Genomic DNA, 17,394 nt, shown 5'->3' with positions numbered 1-17,394 from the left:
GCGGCGTCTTCCGCAGCGTCCCACACCATGGGCTCCTTGGGATACTGAGCGAGGGGTAAGCTGGGCAGCTCCTCGGGGTCCCTTTGTACCGGCCGGCCTAGGGGCTCTTCCAGCGCCTGGTCGGCGTCCAGTCTCCGCGGGTAGGGCCAGTCCTCGGGTCGGTCGCAGGCGGCCGGAGTCTCCCCAGCGGGAGCTGGGGCATCAGCGTCTGGCCTCTCCGGTGGCCACGCAGCTTCTGAGCCCTGGGGCTTTTATACTTCCTGCCCTGCGCCGTGACCTCTGGGGGGGCGGGCGCAGGCGCCAGCGACTCCGCCCACTTTGGCGTCCGTAGGGTCTCGTCCCTCTCTGGGGCGGCTGGGAGCCAGGCCGCCTCACTACACACACCCAGGTGCAGCTACACACACACGGGTTCTTTAACCGGTCCCTGCCTAGGGAGGCACAGCTAAGGCACCACCCCCCCCGGAGGGTAAACCCAAAATTATACTGCCTTGCACTGCACGGAGAACTGTACAGTATAAGCTCATGAAATTCGCCTCCTCCCTCAATGAGGAGAGCAATATACAACAGCTTTCCGCCCCCAAGTTATGACTTCCACGCACTGGTTTTAGACAAACAAAAACAAGTTTATTAACTACAGAAGATAGATTTTAAGTGGTGTGGAAGAAAAGTAGTTATAAGAGATAGCAAATAGATCAAAGCAGATTACCTAGCAAATAAAAATCACAATTTAAACTTAATATACTAAAGAGACTGGATATGAGTAGCAAATTCTCACCCTAGATGATGATTTAAGCTGGTTGCAGAGATTCTTAAGGGACTGAACAAGCAGTAGGACTGAGTGGACTTTTAGACTGTAAAGGTTTACATTGTTTTGTTTTTGAGTGCAGATCTGTAACAAAAAAATCTACATCTGTAAGTTGCACTTTCATGATAGTGATTGCACTACATTACTAGTATTAGATGGACTGAAAAATACTATGTTTTCTTTATCATTTTTACAGTACAGATAGCTGTGAGAAAAATAATATCACCTGAGCACTGTACACTTTGTATTCTGTGTTGTAGGTGAAATCAATATATTTGAAAATATAGAAAGATATCCACAAATATTTAATAAAGGTCAATTGGTATTCTATTGTTTAAGTGCGATTAAAACTGTGAATAATCACGATTAATTTTTGTAATCGTGATTAACTTTTTGAGCAAATTGCGTGAGTTAACTGTGATTAATGGACAGTCCTAGTACTGAGGTATGAGCTTTGAATGAAGGTTTTCCCGCACTCACAACATTCATAGGATCTCTCTCTCGTGGGGATTCTCCAACATCTAGTAAGGTGCGAGCTGAGAGTGAAGGTTTTCCCACACTTGCAGCATTCACAGGATTTCTCCCGTGTGGATTCTCTCATCTGAGCTGTGAGGATAGGTTTCCCCGCACTCTCAGCATTCACGGGGTCTCTCTCCCGTGTGGATTCTCTCATGTCTAGTGAGCTGTGAGCCGCAATTGAAGGCTTTCCCGCACTCACCACATTTATAGGGCCTCTCCCCAGTGTGGATTCGCTGATGTTTAATGAGGTTTGAGGTGGAAATGAAGCTTTTCCCGCACTCACAGCATTCATAGGGTCTCTCTCCCGTGTGGATTCTCTCATGTCTAGTGACATCTGAGCTCCTAGTGAAGCTTTTCCCGCACTGAGAGCACTGAAAGGGCCTCTCCCCTGTGTGGATTCTCTCATGGGCAGTAAGATCGGAGCTGTAAGTGAAGGTTTTCCCGCACTCGCGGCATTCATAAGGTCTCTCCCCCCTGTGCATTCTCTCATGTCTAGTGAGCTTTGAACTGCAACTGAAGGTTTTCCCGCACTCACGGCATTTATAGGGACTTTCCCCGGTGTGGATTCTCTGATGCTGAATAAGTTTTGAGCTGGCAATGAAGCTTTTCCCGCACTCACAGCATTCATAGGGTCTCTCTCCCGTGTGGATTCTCACATGTCTAGTAAGGTCTGAGCTCCTAGTGAAGGTTTTCCCGCACTGAGAGCACTGAAAGGGCCTCTCCCCTGTGTGGATTCTCTCATGGGTAGTAAGATCTGACCTGAGAGTGAAGGTTTTCCCACACTCTCTGCATACATGGGGTCTCTCTCCTGTGTGGATTCTCTCATGTCTAGTGAGCTCTGAGCTGCAATTGAAGGCTTTCCCGCACTCGCCACATTCATAGGGCCTCTCCCCGGTGTGGATTCTCTGATGCTGAATAAGGTTTGAGCTGGATGTGAAGCTTTTTCCGCACTCACAGCATTTATAGGGTCTCTCTCCCGTGTGCGTTCTCTCATGTCTAATGAGGGATGAGCTCCGAGTAAAGCTTTGCGCACACTGAGAGCACTGAAAGGGCCTCTCCCCCCTGTGCATTCGCTCATGTGTAGTGAGATACGAGCTGAGGGTGAAGGTTTTCCCACACTCTCTACATTCATAGGGTCTCTCTCCTGTGTGGATTATCTCATGTCGAGTGAGGTGTGAGATGCGATTGAAGGTTTTCCCGCACTTGCAGCATTCGTAGAGTTTCTCTCCCGTGTGGAGTCTCTGATGTTTAATAAGGGCTGGGCAGTCACTGAAGTTGTCCCCACACTCCGTGCATGTGTATTTTCTCTTTCCTCTGAGGATTTTCTGCTGGACTGTGGTTTCTTTCAGGTCCCTGTGAGTTTCCCAAGGGTAAATTACTTTTCTCATTTTCTCCCCTGGCTGGTTTCCCTGCTCACTCTCTGGACTGCGCTGAACCTCACAGGCTGTTCCCTGCTCATGACTCCTGGACACGTCCGCTTTGGAGCTTTGCGATAAGGCTCCGTCTGATTCCACTTGCTCAGGATCTTCCTGCTGAGAATTCTGCTCCTCATTCTCACTCACCATCGCGTCACCTGCTGGGACAGAGAGAGAAACCTCAAACTGGGCTGGAGAAGGGAAGAGCAAACCAAAATAAGTGCTGGAGAGATGTCAAAAAACAGGCACTGAATTCTCCCAAATTCTGCCTTCACATCCCATCCAAATGCTCAGATGGAAGGGAGGAAGCTATGAGCTGTATCTGCCCTGACGATACGGCACCTGCTGGGGACAATCCTGAACCGAGACCTCCCAAACTCTTTGTAGGGTATCCCCAGATTTTTCGCTCAGGCACTTACAGATTCTGAGTTGGTTAAATGTTTCCTCACCTGTGCAGAGAGATCTCAGGATCTCTCTTTCCTCTGAACCCTGGAGGTCTGGGACCCACGGCTCTTCCCCTCGTTCCAGCTGGGAGATGACATCAGGTTTGGAAACTGGAAACCCTACTCAGAAGAAAGAAAACAAAGGAGATCAGGTGAATTTATATGACTTTGTCATGAAAAATAATTATTAATTTAAAACGCAGTCCTTAGTAAACCAGTGAAATCCCAGGGCCAGCTCCCCAGGTCCTCAAAGATGCAGAACACTCTGCTTAAAAGGGATTGAAATACACACATATCTGCTAGGAACACACACAGACAGACACTGTGACAGTCTGTAACCCTATATTCACTCTTTTGCAAAATTATGATATATTTTGTACCAAGTGTGCCTTGTCAGGCATCATTTGGAAACTCATAATACGCTGAACATTATTGTCTTGTTAAACTGTGTGTTAAAATAGAAACACTGCGTATATAAAGTGTGACAGAGCTCCTTCTCCGGCTCAGTGGGTTCTGTACTTCCTCTTAGTGGCGGGCTGGGATATTCCTCTCCCCCTCAGGATTTCCCCACGCCCCTGGGTTTACTGTTCACACCTTGCCTGAGCAGGGTTCCTCACGGCCTTTGTGACAGGGGAAGGGGGAGGGGAGCCTCTTAATCTCTGGTAGCCCCTCTGGGCATGGTGGTGACAGGCCAGATACCCAGTTCAGTCTCTCCCCTCTGGTGGGTTCTCTTCCCCGAAGGCCTGTTTGCTGTGTTGGGCAGGGTTTCCCCAGCCCTTCGCCTCTGTACCCGTGGGGTTTCCCTCCTGGTGCTCATCAGCGTCTGCACCGCCCAGCTCTCCAGTAGTACGCCTGCCTGCCTCCCACAGCACCTATCACGCGCTCCTATCTGGCCGGAGGGGGGGCTCTTAACAGGTTCTGGCAGGCCCCTTGACTGGCCCCAGGTGTCTTAATTAACCTGGAGTAACCCCTGTTCAGTTACCAGGGGAAAAGGAACCTGCTTATCCTGGGGCTAATATACTTGCCTTCCACCTCTCTCCTGCAGCCATCTGGCTTGACCCCCTCACAAAAGAGAGAAGATTTTACTGCATGATGTTACTGAAAAAACGGTTACAGTTCTGGGGAACACCCACAGCCCAGTTCCTCAGAGACAGCAAGGCCAACACCTGGTTAAATGGCCACTCTCCAGTAGTGAGCTGGAGAAGGCGTGAGCGAGAAATTGACATTTTATCCCAGGGAGGACTTGAACTCACGTCCACGACAGACAGCCCGTCACCACGGCTCAGCTGAACACTGAAGCTGTTTCTAGCACAAAGGCCTGAATTCTAAAAAGAGGTGGGGAAAACACCTGACTCTCTCTCCTGCCCCTTTTCTCTCTGAACAACTCCTGAAGAACTGAACTTTGGGAGGCGGGGCCCCTGGCTGAAAGGAAACCCAGCCTGTCACGGCATGTGGAGAGAAAGAGACATTGGCTGTGGATCTGTTCTAGCTTGTGAAGTCAGACGATAGTTTGCGTTTCATCTTTTATTTCTTTTGGGAGCAATTCTGACTTTTATGCCTCATTCCTTGTAGTCACTTCAAATCTTTTCTTTCTGTAGTTAATAGATACGACAATAAAACAACTTTACTGTTGGATTACAGGGTGTGAGACATTCCCCTTGGGATAACAAGCCTGGTGCATGGATGAAGTGACAGACTTTGTATGACCTTGTAGTGTTCAGTAATGTGCTGGAGAGTGCCAGACACCCATTTCTGGGGGAGAATGGGCCGGTATTCCCCTGGGGTGTCATTCACGAGTGGCGGAGTAGCAGCACTCAATACTGCGAGTTACATGCTGGAGACTGTGTGTTGGCTGCCCAGGAGTGGCTGCTCTCACAGCAAAGCAGCGTGGAAAGGCACCCCAGGCTGGAGCAGTGACGGGGGACAGCTGTACCCTGCGTAACGTCACAGACACTCATTAGCAAAGAGGCTCCTAAAACACACAGACGGTAAATCCATGTCTCAGAAAGTGAAGACTCCACACAGAGGGCAAGTCTCCCGGGCTCTGCTTCTTGCTGACAGAGAGTTCCTGAGACAACGCGAGAGTCCTGGGGAAGCTGGGAACAGTCAGCATGGGCTGGTGGGGTTCAGTGCAGAAAGTGAATAGGAAGGGCAGGGATATCACTGAATGCAGGATCTCACCGCTGTTAGATGTCAGGAAAGCGCATATTGCAGCGTTAGGGAATCCAGTGAGTCAGGTGTAATGGGAGGGAGTATGAAAATCCCTGGGTGTGGAGAACACGGGGAAATTAGCCGCTAGAATCCAGAAGCAACCTCTTAATTCCTCTGGCCAAGCAGACTGTGAAAAATAAGCATCAGGCCAGGTGACGTCAGGAATGATGGCCCCCAAGATCCAAGGAGCCTGCAGAGAAGAGAGATGGTGGCTATTGCAGCTGCTGATGGAGGAGAAAGACTCTCAGATGTTTCACTACCAACCGAGGCCATTTTCACATGCTGGGGGGCAATCCAGAGCCGTGAGGAGTTGTGTCATCTGTAATCCTGGGTGACTTTAAAGGAGCAACACTCGGATGCGGAAACTACAGAACCTGAACCACCAAAAAAGAAAATCAACCTTCTGTTGGTGGCATCTGACTCCAGGAGGATGAAAATAAACATGCCTTGGTCCACACAGTATTGGATCGTTATCGAGCAGACCCTGTCATCAGCCAGGACGCACGTCCTCAGGAATGGTGGTTGAAGCATGAAGGGACATATGAATTTTTAGCACATCTGGCTTGTAAATACCTTGCAACGCCAGCTACAACAGTGCCACGCGAATACCTGTTCTCACTTTCAGGTGACATTGTGAACAAGAAGCAGGCAGCATTATCTCCTGCAAATGTAACCAAACTTGTTTGTCTGAGCGATTGGCTGAACAAGAAGTAGGACTGAGTGGACTTGTAGGCTCCAAAGTTTTACATTGTTTTATTTTTGAATGCAGTTATTTTTTGTGCATAATTCTACATTTGTAAGTTCAGCTTCCATGACAAATTGCACTACAGTACTTGAAAAAGACGATTTCTTTTTTTTTACAGTGCAAATATTTGTAATGAGAAATAAATATAAAATGAGCACTGTACACTTTGTATTCTGTGTTGTAATAGAAACCAATATATTTGAAAATGTAGAAAACATCCAAAAAATATTAAATAAATGATATTTTATTATTTTTAACAGTCTGATTAATCGCGATTAAGTTTTTTAATCGCTTCACAGCCCTAATTGGTATCTTAGGCTAGATACGCACTACAGATTGTGTCGGCATAAATAATGTTACTCTGGGGTGTGAAGACGCCACCTTCCTGAGCAACGTAAGCTACAGTGGCGTGTCGGTGTGGCCAGCGCTGTCAGTGGGAAAGCTTCTCCTGCCAACAAAGCGACTGCCGCTCCTGGGGCCTGCGGTAATTAAGTCGATGGGAGAACTCTCTCCTGTTGGTTTAGAGTGTCTGTAGTGCAGCCATAACCTTCCATGACACCTTTCAAACACACGACAACCTCAGCGTTACAAAGTTATGAACTGACCGGTCAACCGTACATCTCATCTGGAATGCGAAACACCCAATCAGGCAGGAAGAAAGACCCCCCCCCCCCGCACCCCTCCAAAAGAGAAGCAAACCCAGAACTGTCCTGTGCTAAATGTAAATTACTAAAAAAAATAAAGGGGAGTTTTCAAAAAAGATTTGCCACGAAAAGGCAAGTGTTTCTGTGCTAGTTTCACTTAAATTAAGATGGTTAAAAGCAGCATTTTTCTGCTGCATAATAAAGTTTCAAAGCTGTATGACGTCACTGTTCAGTTGTAAACATTTGAAAGAAGAACCACAACGTTTTGTTCAGAATTAGAAACCAACTCCCGCCCCCAGGTGTTTGTAACTCTGAGGTGCTACTGCACAGGTTACGATTTTGGGGAGCTGGGGTACTCGGAACGGTTCGTGCCCACTGAAACCAACTCCTTCTTCTCTCTTCCAGCCTTCCATTGCATCACAACTCCCTACAGGACCCACTCCATGGTGCATCTCCTTTCCCTGCCCCCAGGCGTCCCAGCTCACAGCAACGATTCACCCCAAACCTACCCCCCACCTCTCTGCTCGCCAACACCCTCCCTCCCCGGCCTGGACCCTCCCAAGGACTGGTATGGATTATTTCTGTTACCGTAATGCTCATAGCCCCAGCCACAGACCATCATCCCCTTGTGCTGGACGTTCTACAGACACAGACTAAAAACACGGACCCTGCCCCTTAGATTAGCTGACAATCGAAGAACGAGACGAGACAGATGGGGACAGACAGATGGGGGAGGTGCCGCAGTTTGTACCTGAGCCAAATGCTAATGAAAAGATTGTGAAATCGTCAAGAGAGGAAATTTACACAAAATAACAACAGCAGGATCCTGTTTCTGAGTGAGGTACATCTGGCTGTACAGAGGGGCACCCTGCATCCCCCAGCGTGGAGGCAACTGGCAGCGTGATTTGTCTCATGAACAGAAGATCTCAGCCCAGCCCGGCTGTGAAACGCTGGAAGGACTTTGCTGTAGAACATACGAAAGGCTCCAGTTCTGTACGTCTAGGACCCAGCCAGAGGGCTCTGATTGTACTTTGTGTGCAACTGTTTTTTCCCAAGACTTCTACTTGCTATCCCTGGAATCTCCAGACTTCATGGATTGAACTACGACTTGTCTTCACCCTAAACACATCTCAGACGACGTCTGCGCTGCAGAGGCACAGCTGTACTTCGCCCCTCCATGCCAACGGGAGAGCTCTCTCCTCTCGGCAGAATGAAACCCCCTACAAGCGGCGGTAGCTACGTCGGCAGGAGAGCGGGCCCCGCCAGCAGAGCGCTGGCCACCCCAGAGCTTTTGTGGGTGAAACTTCTGTTGGTCAGGGGTGTGTTTTTCCATAGCCCTGACAGACAAAAAGCGTTACCGACCAAAGTGCTAGTGTAGCCATCGTCTCGGGGCTGTGCTAAGGGGAGCGGTGATGGGAGGTGTAACTGTTAAGCTGGAATATCTGTGAACCTGAGAGTACTGAGAGCGTCCAATGGAACAGGGGCTGGGACTCTCCAGGAAGACTCGCAGAGGGCCCAGCGGTTTGAGTGGGTCTGTCGCTTCCCTCTTGAGAATATTTTGAAGTGCTGTAAAATCCACATGCAGCCTCTGGCATGGTCTCCTCTTTACAGATCTGACAAGATAGCTCCGTTGCTTAGGGCTGTGAAAAATCACACCCTCCTTCCCCCCCACAATCTCTCTCTCTCACACACACACACACACACACACACACACACACACACACACACACACACAGCTATACTGGTAAAAGGATGAGTGTGGCCACAGTTATAGTGGCAAAACGTCCACTACAAAAGATGAAGCAAACTAAATGCCCAGAAACTACTATACTGCTGAGCTCAGGGTGCCCAGGGCTGTCTCCTGCTTTTCACCTTATGGACGGTGGTTAAACTTAAACCTCTGCAAACCAGAAAATGAACAGTAAATGTACACGTCTTCCCTGCATTACCACCTTAACTCTGCTCCCATCCCTGCAGCTGGTAAGAGCCCCTGGGAATGGTTCTCTAAGGGGGGGTGCAAAGATTAACAATCTACCCCAGGGACTGGGGTATTCCCCATCTGTTCAGGGCTGCACACCAAGGCTGGATGCCTTTCTGAAAATGATTTAGTCAAACACAAGGTGTCCAGCTCAGTACCGGATTAAATTCTACAGTCTGGGTGATACAGGAGATCAGCCTAGACGACCAAATCATCCCTTCTGGCCTTAAAATTCAATGACTCTATAACAGATACGAGGAAGGACGACGAACGCGCCATCGTTTCTGTTGTGTTCACAGACGGGAATCCCGGCATTTATCCGCATGCCCCCCAGCTGTGCGCACTGGGTCAGCTGTAGCTGTAGCTGGATGGTGGAGGGAGCAGTTGGAGCAGCTTGGCAGAGCTGTGACCGTGGTCTGCAGAGAGGTGCAGGTGACCCTGAGGGACCGAGTCTGCCCCGTTTCAGTGCTCAGTGTTGTAGGCTGTGTCACTAAAGGTGCACAAAGGGGGGTTCTTGCCACGGGGATTGTCAGCGCTCTGGTGGGACACACGCTAGTGATCTGCGGGGTGTAGTGAGGGGCCAGTGAGGGCAGTGACTCAGAGGGAATCCTCACGGCGAGGGCAGGGGAGTGGGATCAGTTTGCAAGTCGGAGCTGGCTTGCGTGGAGCAGGATCAGTGTGTGAGTGAAGGCCGAGGTTGGAAGCTTCTGTCCATTATGCGGGACCCAAGCCCCAGTTTCACCTTAAAACCAGAAGGTCTTTGACCGTGTGCCAAACTGCTCCTGGGCTCCGTTCCCGCAGTGTTGTGCAGCAGGGGAGGGCAGAGGGCTGGTGTGTGTGTCACTGGCATGTGGGGTGATGCTGCCTCAGGGCAGCGTAACGGTTACACCGTAGGGGTGACATGAACCTTAACTAGTCACTTCCCCTTCTAAGAACCGAGGGGACGGGACTCCTTACCCAGCGAGGTCACCGTCTCATAGTTCTCCTGCATGACGTCTCTGCAGAGGGCTCTCTGAGCGGGGTCCAGCAGAGCCCCCTCTCCCCTGGTGAAATACACAGCCACCTCCTCGAAGGTCACCGGCCCCTGAAAGAGCGAGAGTCCCACACTCAGGACCTGCTGCCCCACTCACAGCCCTTCATCTCTCATAGTAGCCAGTGGTAAGTTAGATCAGGCTCCAGCCCTGGGAGTCTGGTGCTTGTTCCTAACCCCAGCTAGGTGGGTTGTTTCCTGTTCCACAAATTAGGGGGTTTCCACCTCCGAACCCCACGCGTCTGTGCAGGGAGACCCAGTGCAATCCCGGCCAGACGAGCTCCAGAGCTCACCTCTGGAGCCGGGCCAGGATACACGGGGCTGGGCTCAGAGCATGGACAGGACCAGCGGGATGAGGATCAGTGTCGCCCCCGTAGGGAAAGGCCCCGGCGCCGTCACGCCCACCTCCGCAGCCGCTCAGAGAAGGGTTGGGAAGGGGAGACGCGAAAACTGCCCCGAGGGTCGTCCCAGGGAAGGGGAAACGAGACGACCCCGGGGGCGGCAGCAGTGTGGGAGGTGGAGGGGAGAGAGACGGAGCCAGGAGCGGGAACGGGATCAGGAGCAGAGGCAGAGGTGGGGTCAGTGTCCCCAGCGGACAGCACCTCTCGACGGGGTTCAGGGGCCGAGGGTACAGGGAGAGGAAGGGGTCCCTCAGGGACGCCTGGCCTGGGCACCCCAAGCTCAGCACCGGTCACCACGGTGTCGGGCAGGATGGCAGTTGGGCCCCAGCTGGGAGGAAAGGCAGCACGTCGCCTCGGGGTGGGGTGCACCCAAGGGCTCGGGGCCCGCTCCCTCGGCACTGTCCGTCCCCACAAGGGGTGCGGCTCGGAGCCGAGCCCAGGAACACCCCAGGGTGCAGAGTGGAGGCAGCAGCCTGGGCTAGGGGCAGGAGAGGAGGAGGCGGCGTGACTAACCCTCCCCCCACATCGAGGCCCTCTGGCAAGGGGGCGTCCTCCCGCTGGGTGCCCGGGGTCAGACCCGGGGCCTCCATCTCCTGAAAACTGGAGCCAAAATCTCCCCCCACCCCCCCGACTCCTCCCTGCCAGCAGCAATTGCCTGGGCGCCGAGGGGGCACGGATGACGGGGGGCGGCAGGGGCTCCCTCCGAGGCCCCCTCAGGGCGGGACTCCAGGAGGGTGGGGCCGTTCCCCACGGCATCCTCAGCTGGGCCCCAGGAGGGGGGGGACGGACGGCTCGGCAGTCGCGGCCCCCCCCTCAGTCTGCGGGGGTCCCCTCCCCCTCCCGTTTGACGCGTTCCCCTGTCCGAGCTCCCAGCCCCCGGTGGTCCCAGGCGTCCCTCCGTGCCGGGCCAGGGGGCGGCCCCTCCGGCCATGGCACAGGCAGCACCGGGGCTCCCCCGCCGAGCAGAGTACCCGGTCACGGGCCCCACGGCGGGACCCCTCTGGCGCCTCCCGCAGCTGGGGCTGGAGCTGCCGGCGGGACAGGACGGGACGGGGCGGGGTCCTTCCAGCCCCGGGCGAGGGCTGATGACAGAAAAGGGTTTCCCCGGGGGGGGGCAGGAAGGGCGGGACGGAGGTAAAATCCACCCGTACGCCCAGGTCTTCCCGGGGGTCAATGGGAACCAGGCCCCCTGGTGAAGGTGGGAAAGGGCCCCGGGCGCCAGGGATGGGACTGGCTGCGGCAGAGGAAGCAGTGGCGTGTGCAGGGGCTGCAGTCCCCTGGGCGTACGCTCTGGGGCCGAGGGAGGGACACCCCCAGAGCTGGGGAATAGCAGGAGAAGGGGGGCCCGGGGCGGATGATGGGGGGACGGCCCCGACCACAGGGGGGTTTCGCCTTCCCAGGGGGCTCCCCCGACACTGGAGGGGGCAGGGGCCATGACAGCAGCAGGGTCCGTTCTCGTGTCTGCCGGCGGCGCCCCCAGCGGGGCGATGGCCGAGGGGCCGGCGGTGCTGGGGGAGGTGGCAGCAGGGCGAGATGGGGGAACTGGCAGGAGGGGGCCCCCCCATTGTGGGGAGGGGCAGGAGGGAGCACTGGTGGTATTGGGGGGGAGATGGAGGGCGAGGGGGGAGGGGGAAGGCCAACCACTCCTCCCCACTGGGCTGCGGGCAGGGCGGGAAGGTGCCCATGGAGGGGGGCTCCGGGAGGCCGATTGAGCAGGGCAGGGTGGGGGCACTGCTCCTCCGGCTCACAATATCCAGGGGGGGCGCAGTGAGCGGGGGGGGGTGTAAAACAGGGGAAGGGGCACACGTGCTTGGGGAAGGAATGTGGCGCTCGCAGCCGGAGGGGCTGAGCGAGGGGGGAGCCCCCTGGCCACGCAGGGCTGGGGAAGGGAGGACCCGTCCGGGGGTGGGGGGAAGGCCGCGCGCCCGCAGAACTCATGGCCGCAGTCCGGCCAGGTGCTGACATGGGTGAAGGAAGCAGCTGTGTTGAGGGACCAAGACCCGGCCCAGAGGGTTGGTGGGGGAGGCGGGCGGGGGGTGGCAGGCGGGCTGGGGGGGGGCTCCGTGCCCCCTCCCCACAACAGCAGTAGCTACCACCAGCACAGCAGCAGGGCTGGGAGAGTCCCTCAGTCCGGCCACAAACCCCGTCCCCGTGTCCTGCAGCCGTCCTGGGACTCCTCCTGCACCCCAGCGGGCGGCTCCGAAGCAGCAGCGGCAGCCAGGAGACCCCAGGGATGGCGGTGGGGGCCGCGTCCCTCCCCAGGGCAGGGCAGGGCAGGGCAGGGCAGCCAGGAGACCCCAGGGATGGCGGTGGGGGCCGCGTCCCTCCGGAGGGGAGGGCAGAGCAGCCAGGAGACCCCAGGGATGGCGGTGGGGGCCGCGTCCCTCCGGAGGGGAGGGGAGGGCAGGGCAGGGCAGCCAGGAGACCCCAGGGATGGCGGTGGGGGCCGCGTCCCTCCGGAGGGGAGGGCAGGGCAGAGCAGCCAGGAGACCCCAGGGATGGCGGTGGGGGCCGCGTCCCTCCCCAGGGCAGGGCAGGGCAGGGCAGCCAGGAGACCCCAGGGATGGCGGTGGGGGCCGCGTCCCTCCGGAGGGGAGGGCAGAGCAGCCAGGAGACCCCAGGGATGGCGGTGGGGGCCGCGTCCCTCCGGAGGGGAGGGGAGGGCAGGGCAGGGCAGCCAGGAGACCCCAGGGATGGCGGTGGGGGCCGCATCCCTCCGGAGGGGAGGGCAGGGGAGGGCAGCCAGGAGACCCCAGGGATGGCGGTGGGGGCCGGGTCCCTCCCCAGGGCAGGGCAGCCAGGAGACCCCAGGGATGGCGGTGGGGGCCGGGTCCCTCCCCAGGGCAGGGCAGCCAGGAGACCCCAGGGATGGCGGTGGGGGCCGCGTCCCTCCGGAGGGGAGGGCAGGGCAGCCAGGAGACCCCAGGGATGGCGGTGGGGGCCGCGTCCCTCCCCAGGGCAGGGCAGCCAGCGGCAGCCAGGAGACCCCAGGGATGGCGGTGGGGGCCGCGTCCCTCCGGAGGGGAGGGCAGAGCAGCCAGGGAGAGCTGCAGCCCCTGTAGGGGGGCCGGGGGGCTCCCTCTGACCCAGCAGTGGATGGTGGAACTGGAAGTAGAAAAGCCGGAGCCCCGAGCTCGGCTGGAGCGGAGACAGACGCATCCTGGTAGCTCCAGGCTGCGGTGCCAAGAGACGCCCTGCTGCCGGAGGAACCCGGGGAGCTGCCGTGACGGCCACTGGCTACCAGCCCCGGGCAGACCGGAGCGGACCCCCGCTGGTCCAGGCGCACCCCGAGGGGAGGGGAGGGGAGGCAGCCTGGAGCGCAGTCAGTGCACTGCGGCTGGGCTCCCTGCTGACCCAGCGGTGGATCACTCCACCACGGTTAGGCCCTGGGCCCTGGTTGATTCGGGTAGCCCCGGGCCCCCCACCCCAGGCCAGGGTTCACCTGCCAAAGCCAGGGTGCTGGACTGTTCCCCGCTCTGCCCCGCTCCTGGGGGGCCCTGCTCCTGCCTGAGGATCACAACCCAGATACTGACTGGGGTCGGGACACTGACCCCTGGGCTGCTAATGCCCCTGAGACGAGGCAGGTGCTGCGGCCTCCCCCCGACCCAGACGGGGAGGGACGATGACACCACCGCTCAGGGCCGGCTTTAGGAAGGGGGGGCCCAATTCGAACACTTTCAGCGGGGCCCCGGCAGGGATGATTTAAAAAAACCATGTAAAAAAAAGCCTTTCATTTCTTCCATGTATTATTTACTTTCCATAACTATATAAACAACAACAAAATGACATATTCTGTACATTGCGTCATGGATTATAACTATCCAGTTGGTTAAGAGGAACGTCCTCGTACACCTCACCTACATGCTTTTAAAGCTTTCTCTTCCTTGCCATTTCTTCAGCAAACTCTTTCAGTACGTGGCCTAACTGTAAGCTCCTCATCACGTCGCCTTCAATCGACATGATTGCCAAGCTGTTGAATCGGTCTTCCTGCATCGTTGATCGCAGATATGCTTTAATGAGATTTAACTTGGAGACGCTCCTCTCTCCTGAGGCTACAGTTTCCGGAATAGTCAGGAAGATTCGAATTGCGATAAATAAATTTGGGAATGTTGTTGAGCGGTTATTATATGCAAGAAATTGAAGCATCTGTAGGGGGGTTCTACAATCAGACGGAAGAACTGGCTTTAATGCTTCCAGTTCTGCACAAAGCATGTCGCCATTTATGTCAACTGATTTTACACTTGAAACGTGTTCGTTTTCCTGCACTAGTTTCACAGCTGTCAGTGCGAGTTCCAGATCGGCAGCAGCTTTTCGTATGGCGTCCTTGGGAAGAGTTTTGAATTCGCATAAAAATCCAAATAAACTCTCATGCTTTTGTAACTGTTCAACGCTTGGTTCGAGCGCCTGTAAGGCTTTGTCTAAGACGTGATTGAAGCACTGCTCTCTGTAAGCTTCGTTTGGATCAGAAAAGGGCTCGTCTGCAGACTCGGACTCAAATTGGTTTTTTCGTTTGCGCAAACGTTTAGTCTGGAATACTGGAGTCACATCTAGATCCTCGGCAAGCTCATTGGCACCAATTAACACTTCTTGAAAACCCTTCTCTCTGTACGTTTTTAACCGGTTACAAAGCTTTTCGACTGAAGAAATTCCTGCAGAAATATCCATTGTATCACGCTGCAGCTCTTTGCTCACAAAATTCACTTGAGACAGTAAATCATGCCAGAAAACTAGCGAAACCAAAAACTTATAATCCTTCATTTCAATAGCCAGCGATTCAGCTTCATATTTCGCTTGAGCATCATCCGTTCTTTCTGCTACCTCTACGAGTGCATCGTAAAACTCCCCTGCTTGGTACCGCAGAGCCTGGACGCTTTGCATTCTACATTCCCATCGTGTTTCGCAAAGAGGCTTGACCGAAAGGCCAGTAACGTGTTTGCTAAGAACAGTCCAGCTTTTAGTAGATGCAGAAAAAAGGACGTAAATACGCTGCAGGGCTCCAAAGAAACTCATCACATCACGGCATGTTTTGGCCACATCTCCCAAAATGAGATGATAGTTGTGACATTCAACTGGTGTACAAAAAGCTCTTGGGTTTGTTTTCAGAAGTCGTGCTTGGACACCTGAGACGTTTCCCTTCATAGTCGCGCCGCTGTCAAAGCCCTGCCCACGGATATTTGCAACGTCCAATCCCAGGTCTTCGAGTTCACTTATAAGGATATTGTACAAATAGTCACCTGTGCTGCTTTCTACTACTATGAACTTAATGAAATGTTCATATACTCCTGCCGGAATATTTGGGGATGCACCATCAGCCACATACCTAATTGTCAATGACATTTGTTCTTGGTGACTGTCAGAAGTGCAGTCGAGTATAATAGCAAAATACTTAGCAGCCTTCACTCGAGCTATTATTTCACGCTTAACAGCGTTCCCTACAATACTAACAAGTTCGTTTTGAATGTTGTTTCCTAAATAATGGTCATGTATTTCTTTGTTCGTGATTCTTCGTAAATGTTCCTGCATCACTGGGTCAAACTTTCCCAGTAATTCAATCACTCCGAGAAAATTTCCATTGTACGATGTTCCCAGCTGTTCATCAGATCCATGAAATGATAAGTTTCGTTCCGCTAGCAGCTGAACGACGGCAACTAGCCTCTCAAAAACTTGATGCCAGCGTCTTGCTTCTTGGTCAGTAAATTTTGGTTGTTTTGCGTCAGTGGCTTTTTCAGCAGATAACCTTTGCTGAAGGTCGCAGCAAGTAAGCACAGCTTGTAAATGTCCTTTTGAGTTTTCGTGCTCAGCCAATCTCGTATGAATATTAGACCAGTCATTAAAACCATCAGATGCTAAGGAACTTGTCACATTATTGCACAAAACCTTACAGTAATAACAAAAGATCTTGTCGGCTGACACGGAGTAGATCACCCATGGACGAGGTACAGTTTCACCATTTGAAAGTTTCCTTTGGCAGTGAAACTTTGAAAAGTGTTTCCCAATCTTATTTTTAGGGAAATCTTCCACAATAATTTTAGGTGGCCCTTGTTTTAGTAAATACTCCCGGAGACGCTGGCTAATGTATTCTGGCCAAGCTGCGGGATCATCAGATATTTCTATCTGCTCAGCAGAGTTGAAGTTGCCTTTCTGCTCTGGATCTAAACCACCTGCACCTTGATTATCAGACCAGCATTCTTGACCTTCAGCACCAGTTACAGCCCTTGTTGTAGTCTTCTCCTCACCGGGACGGTCCTGAGGGTCTTCTTCAGACTGATTTCGCTCTTCAAAGTCTTCGCCGCTGCTGTCGTTCTCTGTCTGCGTCGTATGTTCTACTGGAGGATTTTCAGCCATGTCTGCGTCTTCACTGAGCTCTTCCGGCTCAACAGCAGAATCAGGTCTGCTAAAATACTTGCTTAACGCACCCTTTTGCTTCTCTCTTTCAACTGCCTTTGCCTTGTAGATGGCTCGTTTCTTACTCCCACTTGGGTACTTTCTACCAAGGTCTCTCGATCTCTTACCCATATTGATAGATGTCACCACATTCTAAAGGAATATTAATTATAGATTTTCACTTTCATATTAGGAAAATAATGTATGTTGTGATAGTTGTACAACTGAGTTTCTTCAATAATGTTTATTTTATAAAAATGTATAAAATATTTCCGGTTTTTTATATTAGATGAAATTAAGACAATAGGCCTAATCAGTTTTAAAATATATATTTGCAACAGTAATGAACTAAAGTCTTAAAGCAGCAAGTGAATAACACAGTTCATTGATGATATTTTAAGTATGTGGAATACCAAAACAACGCGTTGTTATAAGTGTTTTCGCATCGCGGAATCAGCTGGGGCCAGCTAACGCGTAGGACGTAATTATTATTACAGAGACAATTTATAACCATGGTTAAGTTCAACTTACCAGTAAAAATGCAGCTAACCCTTGCAAGACAGGAAGAGGAGCTATGTGACAGCTTGCCGAGCAGCTCTGGGTTGCCTCGTTCCGAATGCAGCCGTGACGTCAGGGCGTGACCCAAACACGGGCTGTACGCTGTGGCCGGGGCTGAGGGCAGTGATGAGCTGCTAAAATCTTAGCAACCGGTTCCCTATAAAAAGTTCTGATTTAAGGGATGTGCCACAGTCTGTATTTTTTGTACCAATAGCATCACCATATGGCCGTATTTTCCCGGGAGGAATTTTTAAAATTTAA

General features: G+C 53.3%; 2 protein-coding genes across 3 annotated transcripts in view; both read right to left on the bottom strand.

Annotated features, from left to right (window-relative positions):
* Positions 1 to 587: 587 nt before the first annotated feature.
* Positions 588 to 3,576, bottom strand: LOC120381815 (zinc finger protein 501-like). The gene is made up of 2 exons (XM_039499954.1): positions 3,189 to 3,576; positions 588 to 2,897 (listed from the first exon to the last, which is right to left on the bottom strand). The coding sequence occupies exon 2, from the start codon at positions 2,887 to 2,889 to the stop codon at positions 1,438 to 1,440; it is 1,452 nt and encodes a 483-aa protein (XP_039355888.1). The 5' UTR covers positions 2,890 to 2,897; positions 3,189 to 3,576; the 3' UTR covers positions 588 to 1,437.
* A 10,357-nt stretch (positions 3,577 to 13,933) lies between these two features.
* Positions 13,934 to 17,394, bottom strand: part of LOC120381810 (52 kDa repressor of the inhibitor of the protein kinase-like) — a 28,568-nt gene continuing 25,107 nt past the window's right edge. For both annotated transcript variants that reach the window (XM_039499945.1, XM_039499946.1), the window contains exons 3-4: positions 17,107 to 17,290; positions 13,934 to 16,728 (exon numbers count right to left, since the gene is read on the bottom strand). In XM_039499945.1, coding sequence (XP_039355879.1) covers positions 14,059 to 16,707 — 2,649 coding nt within the window. In that variant the 5' untranslated portion in view covers positions 16,708 to 16,728; positions 17,107 to 17,290 and the 3' untranslated portion in view covers positions 13,934 to 14,058. The remainder of the gene's footprint in view (positions 16,729 to 17,106; positions 17,291 to 17,394) is intronic.

This window comes from Mauremys reevesii, linkage group 14 (assembly GCF_016161935.1).
Source record: "Mauremys reevesii isolate NIE-2019 linkage group 14, ASM1616193v1, whole genome shotgun sequence".
Classification (NCBI taxonomy): Eukaryota; Metazoa; Chordata; order Testudines; family Geoemydidae; genus Mauremys; species Mauremys reevesii.
The sequence above is the reverse complement of the archived record's forward strand: the minus strand, read 5'-3'. Positions and strand labels throughout refer to the sequence as shown.